Source organism: Carcharhinus amblyrhynchos, chromosome 32 (assembly GCF_965287045.1).
Source record: "Carcharhinus amblyrhynchos chromosome 32, sCarAmb.v2.hapA, whole genome shotgun sequence".
NCBI lineage: Eukaryota > Metazoa > Chordata > Chondrichthyes > Carcharhiniformes > Carcharhinidae > Carcharhinus > Carcharhinus amblyrhynchos.
In genome coordinates, this window is record NC_137355.1 from 10,159,692 (window position 1) to 10,172,050 (window position 12,359).

Genomic DNA, 12,359 nt, shown 5'->3' on the forward strand with positions numbered 1-12,359 from the left:
AGCAGGGTAAATATGTAGTTACAGGGATAGGACCTGGGTATGATTGCTGTGGGCCAAATGGCCACCTTCTGCCCAGTAGGGATTCTGTGATTCAATGATGCAGCCTCTATAGCCCTCTGCAGTAAAGAATTCCACAGATTCACTACCCTCATTTTCAGTCTCAAATGGGCAACCCCCTTACCCTGAGATGATGCCTTCTGATCCTAGACTCTCTCACAGGGGAAGTAGCCTCTCAGCATCGACCCTGTCAAACCCCCTGAGAATTGAAATGTCTCAGTAAGGTCGCCTCTCATTCTTCTAAACTCCAATGAGTATAGGCTCAAACTCTCCTCATAAGAAAACCCCTCCATACCCAGGATCAACCTAGTGAACCTTCTCTGGACTGCCTCCAATGCCAGTATACCTTTCCATGGTTATCTGACCTAACAGGCAGAATTTTCCCATTCCACCTCACTGCGGAAATTGTAGCGCGCGGGACAGAAATTTCAGCAGACTGGGCAAAGATTCATTGACCTCGGGCAAGAATTTCTGGTCTTGGGGCACACAAAGCCAGAAAAAGCCGACCAAAATCTCTTTGTGTGACTGTAGTGATCAACACTTACTCTGCCCTTAAAGGGACACTACTGCAGTGATCTGCAGCCATATTTTGTTTTATAGTGTTCCTTGAGATGCTTCAGTATAGAATCATAGAATCCCTATATTGGAGAAGGGGGCTATTCAGCCCATCAAGACTAGACTAACCACAATCCCATCCAAGCCCTACCCCATAACCCAATGTATTTTCTCTAGCCCCCGACTAGAGAAAAGTCGGGGGCTAGAGTACCCCCGACACTAAGGGGCAATTTAGCATGGCCAATCAACCTAACCTGCACATCTTTGGAGTGTGGGAGGAAACTGGAGCATCCAGAGGAAGCCCACACAGACATGGGGAGAACGTGCAAACTCTACAAAACAGTGACCCAAACTGGGAATTGAATCTGGGTCCCTGGAGTTATGAGGCAGCAATGCTAAACATTGTGCCACCCCCTTGAAGGGGCTACATAAATACAAGTTGTTGTCATTGTTATAAGATGCATTTCCTACAGAATAAAGGGATGATTGCAATTTCATTTCTGTTATTATTTTAAAGATCGTGCAGCTTTAATTTTAATGTTTTATTTTTCAGGAGCATCGGGGTTATTACCTACATACTGTAAGTAGGATTATTTGCAAACATTACAATTTTGTGGGCATTCTTGGTAAGGGCATTCCCTGGTTTTGAACCTGTTTGATTTCTCACCTGTGGAATAGGTTAAGTGGAGCATCCCCTTTCCTCGGGGAGACAAAGCAAGAAACACTTGCCAACATCTCCGCAATGAATTATGACTTTGACGAAGAGTTTTTCAGCCATACCAGTGAACTGGCGAAGGATTTCATTAAAAAGCTTCTGGTGAAAGACACCAGGTGAGGAGCTAAACTTGGGCAAATTTCTTGATTATTCAACAATTTGATTTGATTTATTATTGTCATATGTATTGGGATACAGTGAATAGGGTGGCACGGTAGCACAGTGATTAGCGTACTGCCTCACAGCCCCAGGGATCTGCATTCGATTCCTGGCTTGGGTCACTGTCTGTGTAGTGTATGCACGTTCTCCCCATGTCTGCGTGGGTTTCCTCTGGGGCTCTGGTTCCGTCCCACAGTCTGAAAGACGTGCTGGTTAGGTGCTTTGGCCTTGCTAAATTCTCCTTCAGTGTGCCCAAACAAGAGCCAGAGTGTGGCGACTAAGGGATTTTCACAGTAACTTCATTGTGGTGTTAATGTAAGTCTAGTTGTGACATTAATAAATAAGCTTAAACTTAAAAGTATTGTTTCTTGTGTGCTATACAGACAAAGCATACAGTTGATAGAACACATAGAGGAGAAGGAAAGGGTGCAGAATGTAGTATTACATTCATATCTAGGGTGTAGAGAACGATCAACGTAATTTGAGGTAGGTCCATTCAAATCTCTGATGGCAGCAGGGAAGAAGCTGTTCTTGATTTGGTTGGTATGTGACCTTAGACTTTTGTATCCTTTTCCTGATGGAAGGAGGTGGAAGAGAGAATGTCCAGGCTGTGTGGGTCCTTGATTATGCTGGCAGTTTTTCTGAGGGAAATGTAGACAGTGCCAATGGATGGGAGTCTGGTTTGCGTGGTGGACTGGGCTTAGTTTCTTGCGGCCGAGGAGTAGACCATTCAGCCCCTCGAACCCGCTTCACCATTCAATGCAATCATAGCTGATCAGACTGTAACCTCAACTCCACATTCCTGCCTAATCTCGATAACATTTCACCCCCTCACCCCACCACCTGCTTATCAAGATACTATCTACCTCGGTCTTTAAAATATTCAAAAATAGGAAGGTGCAGAATTCTTTTGTAAGCATACTGTTCATAGAGAAGGAAAGGAGAAAGTGCAGAATGTAGTGTTACAATCATAGCTAGAGTGTAGAGAAAGATCAAATTAATTCGAGGTAGGGTCATTCAAAAGTCTGACAGCAGCAGGGAAGAAGCTGTCCTTCGGTCGGCTGGTATGTGACCTCAGACTTTTGTATCTTTTTCCCGATGGAAGAAGGTGGAAGAGAGAATGTGTGGGGTCCTTGATTATGCTGGCTGCGTTTCTGAGGCAGCGAGAAGTGTAGACAGAGTCAAAGGATGGGAGGCTGGTTTGAGTGATGGACTAGGCTACATTCACTTCATATTTGCTTCATATTTGGTCTCTGTCTGCAAATAGGACACCACCGAGATAAAAACATCTCAAGTACCGGACCTGAAGGAAACTCTTGGCAAAGGGGCTGAAATTTCCCATCCTTCTTTTGCAGCTGGGATTTTCAGCTGGAAGTGAATGGAGTCCTGGCTGGAATGCCAGATTTTCCATTCTCGCTGGCCACAGGCAAGGCCGGAGAATCCCACCGAGTGGACGGTTATTTTATGTTCTGAAATTAATCACATCCTCTTGCATCGGCACCAACATCATTGGGTTCTTGGGGGAGGGTGCAGGCAGGAAGGGACACCCCAGTGTGGGGAGAACATACAGCGGGGATGCCCATTCATTAGATTATAATTTATTTAAATGAGGTTCCCAAGCTCAGGGACCTCGTTACCTCACCGGTGAGATTCTCATTATCCGAGTCTTGTGATATTTTGCACCCACGTCACCATTTGCACTCGCTGTTTGAACATGGGTGTAACTTCACACCACCTGTTGGCGCTATTCCGATACTTCGCGCTCATGACTCCAGCAGTGTGGGAAGTTTTGAGAGCCACTTGTTTCATCGCTATGTGGCGCTGAGGGACTGTTTGGAGTTGGTGCAATGCAGTTTAAACAGGTTCGTGAACTTAGGCAAAAGAGCTTGCGTTTTGCAGTTACGGTGAAACATGTTGTTGCAGTTATACAGGGTCTTGGTGAGGCCACACTTTGAGTATTGTGTGCAGTCTTGGTCTCCTTTTCTGAGGAAGGATGCCCTTGCTCTTGAGGGAGTGCAGTGAAGGCTTACCAGGCTGATTATGGGGATTGATGTATGAGGAGAGATTGACTAGGTTAGGGTTGCTATTGCTGGAATTCAGATGAATGAGGGGGGGAATCTCAAAGAGACATAAAATTCTAATAGGATTAGACAGGAGAGATGCAGGGAGGATATTCCCGATGGTGGGGGAGTTCAGAACCAGGGGTCACAGTCTGAGGATACAGGGTAGACCATTTAGGATGGAGATGAGGAGACATTTCTTCATCCAAAGAGTGGTGAGCCTGTGGAATTCATTACTACAGGAAGTAGTTGATGCCAAAACATTAAATGTCTTTAAGAGGCAGCTGGATATAGCACTTGGGATCAAAGGTTTTGGGAGAAAGCAGGATTAGGCTATTGAGTTGGACAATTAGCCTGATCGTGATGAATGACAGAGCAGGCTCGAAGGGCCAAATGGCCTCCCCCTTCTCTATCTTCTATGTTTCTATGATAGTCCACCATTAGCACCCCAAAGGAGAAGGCCCTGCAACATTTTGCAGTGACTCTGGGCACACACACACTCTTAACGCACAATCTCCCACCTGTAAAATGGTTGTAGAGATGCTGAACTTAGCCCTGATGTCTTTCTGGGACAGCTAGTTATGAGAGATTGCCCTTCGGGTTGCTTTACATCTTTAACATTCTTTCAAAGTTATTATTTGACCTGGCAAATCCTCTAAACTGTATGGGCGGGATAAGGAGCAATTAAAATTGGGAGGGTGCACACAAAATTAGATCTCTGGGGGTTACGGGGCTGGAGGGAGTAGGAGGTGGCAATGCTATAAGAGGGATTGGAAGCAAGTTTTTAATGTCAGGGTGTTGCTTCAATAGAAGCCAGTGTAGGTCGAAGGGTGTGAGGTTAATAGGTGAACGGGATTTGGGATGGATTCGGATATTAGCTGCAGAATGTGGGAGATCGGGCTGGAATGTGCTGGGCTAGTCAAGCTAAAGGAAGCATGGACAAGAGTTTCAGCAGAAGATGAGCTGAGGCAAGAGCAGGTGATGTTACGGAGATGGAAATGGGCATGCTTGGGGATAGCACAATGATGAGATCAGAAGCTAATCTTAGAGTAGAATATTTTGCAATCTTTCAAAAAGACTGGCTTAATCTCAGACCCCCACCCTAGGGAGTAGCCAGATGCCTGAGTGCGGACATCTGTCAGTGTCACTATCTCCAAGTGTTCCATCTTTTCTAAAATAAGTCCATTCAACAATTTAAACTTAAGAAAGTTTTGCTGTTTTGTTGCTATTCTAAGGGACAGCAATGATTGTGTGGATACGTAGGATAATGTCAGGAATTAAATATTTATTATTAATGCAGAAGTTGTCCAGTACAGCACCTTTGAACATGTTACTAAAAGGGCAACTGTGTAGATGCTCTCCAAGGTACTGGGAGCCGGGACTACCCTGAAATACAGAAACTGTTTCTAAATTTAAAAACAACAAGTTAGGGAACTTGTGAAGGATCCCAAAATGTAACCATTACTGCCATGTAGCAATCTAAACTTTCTTAAACCCTGAGGGAGCCATAAATATCCCACCCACCATTCCTGTGGGATATTGGAAATATCCTCTCTGTATGTGACTGCCAAACCTCCTCCTAATTATAGAACAATACCCAAATCCAAAACTTATTTTTATATAGTAAACACATTTAAATGAACCAGGAAATTACAAACCGGTGAGTCTCGTGTCAGTGGTAGGGAAACTATTGGGGAAAATTCTGAAGGAGAGAATTAACCTCCACTTGGAAAGGCTTTGATTGATTAGGGATAGTCAGCATGACAGAGGAGGTCATGCCTAACAAGTTTAATAGAATTTTTCAAAAATGAGATTGTGTGTGGATGAGGGAAGTGCAGTTGATGTAGATTATATGGATTTTAGCAAAGCCTTTGACAAGGTTCCATGTGGAAGACTGATTGAGACCGTTAAAGCCTATGGAATTTAGGGAAACTTGGTGAGATGGATCAGAAACTGGCTTAGAAATAGGAAACAATGTGTGATAGTAGAAGGCTGTTTGAGTGACTAAAGTCAGGTACCCAATGGTGTGCCACAGGGATCAGTACTGGGACCCTTATTGTTTGTTAAATACATAAATGATATAGACGATAATGTGGGGGGAATGTAAAGCAAGTTTGCAGGTGATACCAAGATTGGTAGGATGGTTAATAGTGAAGAAGATGGTCATAGATTACAGGAAGATATAGATGGGTTGGTCTGATGAGCAGAGCAGTGATAAATGGTATTTAACCCTGATAAGTGTGATTGATGCGCTTTGGAAGAAGAAACAAGATGAGGGAATATTTAATGAAAGGCAGTACACTGGGAAGCTCAAAGGAATAAATGGATCATGGAGTACTTATATTCACAGATCCCTGAAGTCAGCAGACCACCTGAACAGGATAGTTAAAAAGGCATATTAGGCACTGGCTTTTATCAGTCTTAGCATTAAGTGAAAGAGCAAGGAGGTAATGTTGGAGTTGCACAGAGTATTGGTGAGGCCACAGCTGGAGTACTGAGTGCAGTTCTGGTCACCTCACTATAGGAAGGATGTGATTGCACTAGAGTGGGTACAGAGGAGGTTCACCGAGATGTTGCCTAGGATGGAGCATTTGAGCTATAAGGAGAAGCTAGGTAGGCTTGGATTGTTCTCTTTAGAGCAGAGAAGACTGAGGACAGATAGGATTGAGGTGTATATGATTATGAAGGGTATGGACAAGATGAGTAGGGAGCAGCTGTTCCCCTTGGTCGAGGGCTCAATCACAAGGGAGCAGAGTTTTAGAGTGAGGGGCAGGAGATTCCGAGGGGATATGAGAAAAAAAATCAGAGTGGTGGGAATCTGGAACGCACTGCCTGGGAAGGGAGTGGAGGCCGGAAACTTTACAACCTTTAAAACATATTTAGATGAGCGCTTGAAATATCACAACACTCAAGGATATGGGACAAGTGCAGGAAAATTGGATTAGCATAACTTTAATGGTAGTTATTGTCAGTGCAGACTTGATGGGCCAAAGGGCCTTTCCTGCACTGTATGACTCTGCAATTTTAACTATATAGGGGTGTGTTTAATCTTATTTTATTTCAGTGACTTTTTATAGAGCCTGACTTAAGATACAAATAGAATTTTGAGACTGTCCGCTGCTAACGCTGTTTCATTTTATTTAGGAAAAGGCTAAACATAAAAGATGCTCTTTCACATCCATGGATAATGGTAAGTCTTAACATTCGAGTAGAACTGAATTGTGTATGTTGCTGCAAGGTGTGTGACTTTGTTATATGACCAGCCTGCATATCAACCTGCATGTTGAAGCAATTGGAGTGATCTCCATCAGCATAGTATCAAATATTAGTTCCCCTGTGTTGCTTCTCACATTTGACATTATTTTGGCTTTGGTTTTCCTTGCACTGTTATTAACTGGCCTTTTATCTAATGTGTGTCAGGTAAACTGTTTATTTCCAGTGCTGAGATGATTCGGTCTTAATATCCTGATGTTAATTTAAGCTGTTGTCCGTGATCTGCAAGTCAACTGTAGAATCTCTACAGTATAGAAGGAAGCCATTCAACCCATCGAATTTGTATTACCTCTTTGAAAAAACATCTTTTCCAGGCCCAAACCCCCCACCCCAGTTCCCCCATCCCCCCGGTTCCCCCGCCCTATACTTGTATTTAACATGGCCAATCCACATAACCTGCACATCTTTGGACACTAGGGGCAATTTAGTATGGTCAATCCACATAACCTGCACATCTTTGGACATTAGGGGCAATTTAGTATGGTCAGTCCAGCTAATCTGCACATCTTGGGACACTAAGGGGCAACTTAGCATGGCCAATCCACCTAACCTGTACATCTTTGGACACTAGGGAGCAATTTAGCAAGGCCAATCCACATAGCCTACTCATCTTTGGACATTAAGGGGCAATTTAGCATGGTCAATTCATGTAACCTACACATCTTTGGTCACCAAGGGACAAATTAGCATGATCAATCCACCTAACTTACACAACTTGTTACAATAAGGGGCAATTTAGTGTGGCCAATCACCTTCATCTACATATCTTTGGACACTAAAGGGCAATCTAGCATGGCCATTCTACCCGACCTACACTTCTTTGGACACTAAGGGACAATTTAGCATGGCCAATCCACCTAACCTGCACATCTTTGAACTGTGGGAGGAAACTGGAGCACCTGGAGGAAACCCACACAGACACGGGGAAAAAAGCACAGACTTCGCACAGACAGTGACCCAAGGCAGAATCTGTGTACTTGGCAGTGTGAGGCAGCAGTGCTAACACTGTGCCACCCACTGGAATTCCAATTTACATCTGCACTAAATATTAAACTAACACCATCATTTTGCATGTACTGTAGGGTAGTGAGTGCTGTTTGGAATGTTCTCCTATGTGTCCTATTGCATAACCTTTTTTGAGTGGAGTGTCTCTAACTGCACTGGTTACAGAGTGCTGCAACTAGATATGAGCCACATTGCCTTTGTCCTGATCCATGCTGCATCGTGTGCATTCGATCTCCCCTCAATGATCTGAAACTCTCCTGTCTGATCCAACAAAGTCTCATCAACAGGAGGAAGAGCTGAAAGCCAAGGAGAGCAAGAAGCTGCCACGCAGGCAGCTGAAGACCAAGCGTCTGAAAGAATACACCATTAAATCTCACTCCAGCATGCCGCCCAATAACACCTACGTCAACTTCGAACGGTTTGCCAAGGTGGTGGAGGACCTCTCCACCATGGAGACCACCTTCAGCGGCCTCACCTCCACCCATGACTCCCTTCAAGGAGACATCGACGCCTTGATTTCGATCTACAACGAGAAGGAGTCCTGGTACAAGGAGGAGAATGAGAGCATCCGTCACGACCTTTCCCAGATCCGGTACGAGTATCGCAAGGCCGAATCCAGGAAGAAACAACTCCAAGAAGAAATCAAAGGCGTGAATAACATGCTGAGCACGGTTGATGCAAAATACGTGGAGCTAAAATCTCAGTTTGAGTCGCTGAGTCAAGAGATCACTGCCGAACTCAAGTGGGTCCAGGAAGTAATTAGCTCTTTTCAGACTGAGCACAGCAGTGAAGAACATACCGAGGGAGACTTCACTTCCGTCTTCAACAAAGACCTGAATGAAACTCTGAAGGATCTGCTGAGTAGCACGTGCAATGGAGAACTTATCACCAGCCTGAGTGTATCGGAGCCAAGTCGCTAAGGTTTACTCCAGGGAGTCTGATGACACCAGGCTGATGTCTGCTCTTGCATTTTTCGCTCAGAGAAAGGCTGGGACAAATCTATTTGTATTTCACTTTATTTAAATTCTGAAGAGAAGGGGAAATAAGAATCAAGTAATTCGCAGTCAAATGTTGGTAACGAGTTATCTGAAAAACAAGCTGGCAAGACACAACACGTTCAGTGACTTTATTTTTCTCCTCCGTTTTTATCAAGTTGAGTGACACTTTTAAACAAAAGGGAATTGCTGACAGAGATGATGTAAGGGTAAATTCAGCACATCTACACGCTCAACCAAGCCGTTCTACTCAAAGATTGCGGCATTGCCATTGTAGTCTTCCCTTTAACTCTTCACCCCAGCTCTCACTGGGAATGCTGAATTTATCAAATAATTAAAAAGTGGTGTACGAATTTAATGTTGCCCAATCTTGTAATTCTGCACATATATATGTTTTTTTTGTGCTGTTTATATTGAAGAATTGGGTCTGAATAGTGCAGTAGGGAAGAACGAGCATTAAAGTTTATTTATTAGTCACAAATAAGGCTTACATTAACGCTGCAATGAAGTTACTGTGAAATTCCCCGAGTCGCCACATTCCGGCACCTGTTCGGATCAATGCACCTAACCTGCCCATCTTTGGACTGTGGAAGGAAACCGGAGCATCTGGAGGAAACCCATTCAGACATGGGGAGAATGTCTGTGTGGAGTTTGCACAATGAGCCAAGCCAGGAATTGAACCCAGGTCCCTGGCGCTGAAAGGCAGCAGTGCTAACCACTGTGCCATCATATTGTCCATTGTCAATTAATGAGATCCCTATCCCTAGGTGACTGGTAATAGATAGTGCAGGGTATTGATTATGTGCGAGGTGAAGTTGAGACGCTGCCTCTGTGGATTTGGGGTTGCAAACCAAATTGGAGCAACTGATTGAAGCGCTGATCAAGCATCAAACTGCAACTTGGGATCAACCTCGTGAATGGTCTGAATGTGAAAGTGAGAGGAATTTCCTCATTAGCTCAGTAAAACTGCAGTTTCCACTGGAACAAAAGCAGCATCACATGTGCTTTTTTTAAAACAGGGAATCATCCATTATAAACCTGGGTTGAGGGGGGGGAGCTACATTCAGCAGAGGTCAAATGACTTCAATTGAATGAAATCTCCCTGTGCCTCCAAGCATAGAAGGCTAGTGGGCAATTGGACAGCTATCTGGTGTTTCCTGGGTTTTGAGATCCAGATGTTGCCAGAACTGGACTGAACTACTTTCCCAACTCCTTCATTTTTGAGACAATCTTGGGAACAATGTTGGGAAATTACTGTGAATTATGCTATGGCCCAAACATAGGAGCGTGAGTAGGCCATTCAGCCCATCATGTCTGCTTTGCCATTTAACTGGATCATGGCGAGGGGAGGGAGTGGATTTTCCGGTCCTATCAACGGTGACCCTCCCGTTATGGCGCTCCCGAGCAGGAGCAGGAGGTGGCAAAATACGCTGCAGAGATGTAGAGTGGGGGATGGTCTAGGACAGAGAATCCCACCCACGGCTGATTATCTAACTCAATACTATCTCTGCGTGCTATCTCTGGAAAACTGGATGTCTTTAATGTTTGGAAATGCATCAGCTTCTGTCTTGAACATTCTTCAATGACAGAACCTCCATAGTCTCTGGAGCAGAACATTCCAAAGATTCAGCATCCTCTGAGGGAAGAAATTCCTCTTCATCTCCAGTCTAAATGGCCCTGGGCAGGAATCAAAACCACCTGTGAGATCATATAAACATAGGAATTAAGGGCAAGAGTAGGCCACTTGGCCCCTTGAGTCTGCTCCACCATTCAATAGGACCATGGCTGATCTGACTGTAACCTCAACCCCACATTCTTATTCAACACCTTGTGACCTTTCACGCAGAGATAGTGTTGAGTTAGATAGTCAGCCGTGGGTGGGATTCTCTGTCCTAGACCACCCCCCACTCTACATCTCCGCAGCGTATTTTGCCGCCTCCTGCTTTTGTTGCTCTTACCCTCCGGCACTAGGGAACTCCACAATGGGAGGGTCACGGTTGATAGACCGGAAAATCCACTCCCTCTCCCCCGCCATGATCCAATTAAATGGCAGAGCAGATATGACAGGCTTATCAAGAAGCTACAAATATTCAAAGACTTCTTCATCCACCACCTTTTGAGGGAGAGAGTTCCAAAGACTCATGACCCTCAGAGAAAAAATTCTCCTCAATTCTTGGGTGACCTCTTGTTTACAAAAATTGACCCCTAGTTCTAGATTCTGCCACAAGAGGAAACATCCTTTCCACAGCCATCTTGTATGTATGAATCAAACATACATTGATCTTGTATGTTTCAATCAAATTGCCTCTTACTCAGGGCGGCACGTTGGTTAGCACTACTGCCTCACAGCGCCAGGGGCCTGGCTTGGGTCGCTGTGTGGAGTCTGCTTGTTCTCCCTGTGTCTGCGTGGGTTTCCTCCATGTGCTCTGGTTTCCTCATACAAAGATATATGGGTTAAATGGATTAGTGTCAGGGGGACTAGCTAGGGTAAATGTGTAAGGGGATAGGGTCTGGGTGGGATTGTGATCAGTGCAGACTCGATGGGCTAAATGTCCAGTAGGCCCATCAAATCTGCACTGACAACAATCCCACCCAGGCCCTATCCCTGTAAGTACATGTATTTACCCTCTAATCCGCCTGACACTAAGGGGCAATTGAGCATGGCTATGAGGCAGCAATGCTAATGACTGTGCCACCACTCTCAGAAGGAATCTACTTACCCATGCCCATTCTGCCCTAATGCAGCTTTCAGTGGAGGCCTTTTTTAAACAACATTTTCACAGTTTGTGGGCATCACTGGCTGGGCCAGAATTTGTTGCCTATCCCTAACTGCCCTTGAACTGAGTAGCTTGCTAGACAACAGAGGGAGGGAATTGAGAGTCCAACTACATTGCTGCAGCTCTGGACTCACATGTAGGCCAGAGCACAGAAGGACAGCAGATTTCCTTCCCTAAAGAGACATTAGTGAACCAGGAAACCCACGCAGACACGGGGAGAACGTGCAAACTCCGCACACACACTGACCTGAGGTCGGAATTGAACCTGGGTCCCTGGTGCTGTGAGGCAGCAGTGCTAAACACTGTGCCACTGTGCTGCCCAACATGGCAAATCATCTCATTGCAAATCATGTTCAAGTCTAAATGACATAATTGGACCCCTATATTTCAGTACTGATGAGGTTTTTACTTACGATGAATGGACCTCCCTGTTTCCAAGTATCCAGAAGACCAATGGAGGCACAGATAAGGCTGGGGGTTAGATGGCAGGAGAAACCCTTTGATTTCTGCTTGATTAATGCCCCCACCCACACCATTCCGGCCAGGTGGATTGGGTATAATTAGACCTTGGACCTAAAACTGCAGGCTCCATCCAGGGCTGAGAAAATATAGTGAATGCTTTAAATATACTGACAGTGACTTTGGCAATCTCTTCAACTCTGCACGCAAGAAACTGCGCCTCAATGTTGCCAAAATAAAACCCATATATCAACCCACAGCTTGTCAGCCAAATATTTCACCTTCCATATATGCTGGAGGAGAG

At 44.8% G+C, this 12,359-nt stretch overlaps 1 protein-coding gene across 3 annotated transcripts in view; it reads left to right on the forward strand.

The window, feature by feature from the left end:
• The window catches only part of dapk2b (death-associated protein kinase 2b), a 140,676-nt gene that overhangs the window by 116,021 nt on the left and 12,296 nt on the right, over positions 1-12,359 (forward strand). The window contains exons 7-10 of one of the 3 annotated variants that reach the window (XM_080216103.1): positions 1,166-1,192; positions 1,291-1,443; positions 6,691-6,736; positions 8,112-10,160. In XM_080216103.1, the coding sequence (XP_080072229.1) occupies positions 1,166-1,192; positions 1,291-1,443; positions 6,691-6,736; positions 8,112-8,744 (859 nt within the window). In that variant the 3' untranslated portion in view covers positions 8,745-10,160. Of the gene's footprint in view, positions 1-1,165; positions 1,193-1,290; positions 1,444-6,690; positions 6,737-8,099; positions 10,161-12,359 lie in introns of those variants that run through there. The other 2 variants (XM_080216104.1, XM_080216105.1) reach the window with 2 other exon arrangements.